Genomic DNA, 4,716 nt, shown 5'->3' with positions numbered 1-4,716 from the left:
TTATGGCAGATGATTCCTTTGCACTGTTAATAATGTACAGTTTTTTTGCACAGATTACATCTACATACAGTGCAGAAGTTACACAAATACGTGCTCTGTTCACACAAGAATGTGAGTAAACGTGCACACACTGATCATGCATATATGCACATTGTGGAAACACGATTTTCTCTGAGGATTAGTGAACACTGTTAACAAGGATTGACAACAAATCCTAATTTTCAAAGGTCAAATTGTAATTGTTTTTCCACAAAGCTTTTCAGGGCATTACTTTATTATGTTAAGTCAATATTACTGCTAATGGTCTCAGTTGTCTGAGTAGCAGTAATTATCTTCCAAAAGTATTATTACATTAGCTTCAGGTTTTGTATTTGTCCTCATGTGTACTTTTCTGCTGATTTATCTCATTGTCTCAATATCACATTTCTTGCTTTCATTATGAATGTTGAATCATGGACACTGTACATAGCCTGGTATTTAATTCTTCATGGTGTGAGTTATGACTCAAATATGTAATATAATAAAGTATGAGATCCAGTTACAAATATAAGTAATGGTGTTAAAATAAAAATAGAAACAGAGCCTCAATATGAAAATAGTAACAGAAACTGACCTTTAATTACATTATTATTTTACAAGTTACTATACTTTGTCAACATGTAATGGAGCTTTGCCTTTATGACACATTTGTTTTATTCCTCATCATAAATGATAACATCTGTGGTCACTACCAAAACACATCCACATCATTAATAGGCACCAAAAAGGTCATTCAACATTTACTACACCAGACAGTTTTGCAGTTTATTTGTTGTCCCATAATCAATGACAATAAAAAACAACAACAACACAATTATACTTTACAAAACAAAGGCGCGCATACAACAACATTTTAGCAAAATGTAAAGACAGCTGTTTCACGTGTGGATGTGCTATTTGGAATGTACTTTACTGTCTTTACTGTTCTGTCCTTCTAACCAACTTCCTGAGCTTAGTAACCAGAAGCTCTCTGAACCTGTCACCCATGAGGAAGTAAAAGACAGGGTTGATGACACTATGCAAGAAGGCCAGTGGTCGGGTCAAGATGTACAGGCCCTCTACATACATCCGTGTGCAGAGATCCATTCCAGACCAGGCCTGTTGAGATGCTATTCTGATATTTCTCAGCACATGGTAGGGAGTGTAGAGGACCAGGAACATAGCTGCAGCTGATGCAACAACCCTGAGAGTCCGTCTGTATGGTTTCGTCCTGTGCTGTAGAGCCCTTTCTTGGACATGGAGCAGATGGGCAATTTGGTAGGAGAAACCACAAAGTCCAAGCAGAGGAAGAACATAACCAGTCAAGGTTAGCCCCAGACTGTATCCTAATGAATCAACATCTCCTTTTAGGCTGGCAAAATCTTTACAGCGACTCCAGTTTCCACTCTGTAGGTCCTGAACCATCAGTGCTATCATTGGAGCAACTTCCATATTGACAGCCAGCCAGCTCAGCCCTGTCACAATCAGGGCCGTTTGTGGCCTCAGCAGGTAATGGTTCCGCGTTGGGTGTTTTATGAGCAGGAAGCGGTCCATGCAGAGCCAAACCATGAAGAGGATGGAGGAGTAAAGATTGACATGCAGGACAAAGCGGTTGATAATGCAAGCATACGGACTGGTTTCTGTTGATTCATTGGCATAGAGGTAGGACAGGCGTGGGAGTGTGCAGAGGAAGATTAGGTCAGACACTGCCAGGTTGAAGATGTAAATGTTGCAGCTCCGCCAGTCTGGCAAACAAAATATATAGCCTAGTACAACCAAAAGGTTGCCAGGGAAACCAATGCAGAACTCAATAGCATAGGATGGTGATAAATAGTACCTCTCCAGCACGTCATCTATCAACGTACAATTGGGCACCTTGGGAGAGGAGAGAGAACAACAAGAGAGGAAGTCCAAGGTCTCATGACTTGGAGCCGTAAACTTAAAGGACATTTTTGAAAAACAGATTCAGTAGAGGCACAGCAGGTTGAAAGCTGACAACATTCAGCACAAACATCAATATTGGATATGTTAGAAAAAAAGACTTACCATGGTGTAGTCGTAGTAGTTGCTGGATTAGCATGAAAAGAGAATGAGAGCATAAACAGGTGCAGTCACTATCTGGGCACTGGAAACAGTAAACAATAAGTGCTGGTGGCACACGTGCCTCTTAACATGACATGGCTGGAAAAATTACAGTACCTTGTTGTTGGAGCAAACAGACCTTTTGAGTGTCGTTTGCATTTACAGTGCATATATAACACTTAATCGCACTGACCTTCCAGCACCTGATTAAATATTGTTGCCTATTATTCAGTTGTTAAGTCTCATTTTACTGTGGCCAATTGAAAATTAAAAACACCATCTTTTTTACGTCAATGAGGACAGCCTGCATTGCAGAAACTCTGATGCAAACTGTTTTACATTATAACAAAGAACAGCAATAAGCTGAGGCATAACTAACTACAGTACAGCATGTGCCTTTTAAACATGCATGAGCGGCTCTAATGTGAAATTGAATGATTAATCATATAATTGTTAATCCCTTTCCCAGTTTTATTCTAAAACTGTACTTACAATCTCCAAGCTGAAGAATATTGCAATACAAAAGAAAAAAGAAAAAAAACTCAAAATACAAAAATGGATTCGGTTGTTGCAGGTAAAACAGACAAGCTGATGGCACTCAATATTTCCCCTACTTATTAAAAAATAGAGTAATGCAGTCTCCGCTGTCACTCACTGTCATTTCAAGTCTGACTACTTCTCTAAATTTTACAGATTATATATTCTGTCTATCTCCCTATTTATAGAATCAAGTGTCAAGTTTATCACATTTGTCATTTAATTTCTTAAGAACAAGAACTAGCTTTATCCTTCCTGGTACTGCTCACATACGCTTCCAACCTCCCCTTTTTATTTCAGTCAACTTGAACACATGTAGTTCCTGTGTTGGTTTCACATTAAAAATCTTATGTGGTTCGCTAGTTTTAAATCAGCATAGTTTCTTCATTTACATATTGACTTGTTTATGTAAGATATTATCCTCTTATGTGTCTCAGTAGTCAGATGTTAATTGTATGCATTTTCAACATTTATTTTCCGACTTTCTGCACTAAATTACAAGCATTTGTCCGCTAACCTTGTTTATTGTTTGTTTGGTCCAGTTATTTCCTAGTAGTTTTCTAGAAATTTCCAGTAAAATCCTAATATATGTAGTACAAATTACTGGGAAAGTATTTAACTGTTCTGAGGCAGTTAGTTACTAAATCGGTGACTAAATACCAGTTCAGGAAACAAATGTCAACCAACTACAATTGTAACATACTATTTATCGTCCCCGACCCCAACTGATCACAACGCCAACAGAGACAGAAAACAAACCACACTCATATCCACTCCTTTGGTCAATTTTATGTCCCCGAGAACCTTGGCCAGACTGGGATTCAAATCGATTTACTTTTGATAATTAATTATTTTGTGGTTTAAAATATATTTGTATGTTTTGTATGAGTATTCATACAGCTTGGTATTGCAGCTTTTACTCAATTAAAGAATATACATACAGCTTGTGAGTGGTATTATCAAGACAGCATATCAAGACAGGTATTATCAAGACAGCATCAGCGTCTTGAGCCCGGTCAGAGGTGGTGTTGCTCAATAGCACGTTGTGATTCTCTCAAAGCAGCAAATTGAATAGAAAATCGAATTACATTTTTGTGCATAAAAAAGCCTGTTTTTGCAATTCATCCATTCACATTGGATGTCTATGGAACATATAATTCAATAGAGAGATTTTAGAAGGGCACCAAATTCTCCAAATTCACCAAAATAGCATTAATCAAAAATATGACATGAAATTTACTACTATAAGCACACTAAATCTAAAATATAGTGTGCCCATTGGTTATTAATGTTATTATTTTAGGCTAATGAGAGCTGGTTGGTTGAGAAAATAGTTAGTCTTACTTGGATATTATTAGGAACAAATAGGTTTCAGAAGAATGGTGTCATCTGCATAAAATGGTAATTTAAGAAGCAAAGAAGACTATTTTCTGATTGAACAAAACACATTCTCTTTATTGTAATGTGAAATAGGAAAACATATTTTTTTTACCTTACAAAAACTCCTCCTGAGATCTACAAGAAGAATCCAAAACAGGTTCAGGTCTACATGACCACAGTTTGTTAAATACGACCAACAATATCAATTGCTTTACCTAAGTCAACAAACTGGCACGTTATCATTTTAAAGTTACAGTATGTGATGTTATTCACATGCAACATCATTTAAATGTTCAGCAAACAGCGTGTCAGGTCAAGGTCTTAAAACAGACCATGTGAAATAAATTCCCTTCCTAGGACAAGTACAAGAACAACAACATGTAGTGGACCTATTGAATCAGAAGTTACAATCTACTTTACAGTTTTTCTCGATTTCTAGACCTATTAACCAAACATCCCAAACCATAACGCTAGCTACCAAAAACTCTAAATATTCACTTGTTCAAAACTCTACACACAAATCCATGTTCTCCTTCAGAAAGCACTGGCATTCAATATCATTAACTCAAGTCATCACAACTTGAACACAATTAGCACACAGTCCCCCAGGTGGAAACACTGGAACCAAAATTGTTCACACATATCTGTACTGTAGCTGTTGTGCTGTATCCTGTCTGGAATGCATTGAATTACTGTACC

At 37.2% G+C, this 4,716-nt stretch overlaps 1 protein-coding gene across 3 annotated transcripts; it reads right to left on the bottom strand.

Annotated features, from left to right (window-relative positions):
- Positions 1-608: 608 nt before the first annotated feature.
- On the bottom strand, positions 609-4,191 carry LOC118299240 (succinate receptor 1-like). Of its 3 annotated transcripts, none has more exons than XM_047335780.1 (3): positions 4,130-4,191; positions 2,065-2,086; positions 609-1,893 (listed from the first exon to the last, which is right to left on the bottom strand). In XM_047335780.1, the coding sequence occupies exons 2-3, from the start codon at positions 2,065-2,067 to the stop codon at positions 958-960; spliced, it is 939 nt and encodes a 312-aa protein (XP_047191736.1). In that variant the 5' UTR covers positions 2,068-2,086; positions 4,130-4,191; the 3' UTR covers positions 609-957. The 3 variants fall into 3 exon arrangements, with proteins under 3 accessions (XP_047191736.1, XP_047191735.1, XP_035478687.1); XM_047335779.1 differs by lacking the exon at positions 4,130-4,191 and adding an exon at positions 2,593-2,871; XM_035622794.1 differs by lacking the exon at positions 4,130-4,191 and adding an exon at positions 2,593-2,872 and having other exon boundaries at positions 609-2,086.
- Between the last annotated feature and the right edge of the window lie 525 nt (positions 4,192-4,716).

The sequence above is a fragment of the Scophthalmus maximus genome, chromosome 11, assembly GCF_022379125.1.
Source record: "Scophthalmus maximus strain ysfricsl-2021 chromosome 11, ASM2237912v1, whole genome shotgun sequence".
Taxonomy (NCBI): Eukaryota; Metazoa; Chordata; class Actinopteri; order Pleuronectiformes; family Scophthalmidae; genus Scophthalmus; species Scophthalmus maximus.
This window is presented reverse-complemented; position numbering and strand designations above follow the sequence as displayed.

Coding starts and splice junctions, on each gene's coding strand:
- LOC118299240 (XM_035622794.1), bottom strand. CDS start 1,968: ATGTCCTTTAAGTTTACGGCTCCAAGTCATGAGACCTTGGACTTCCTC.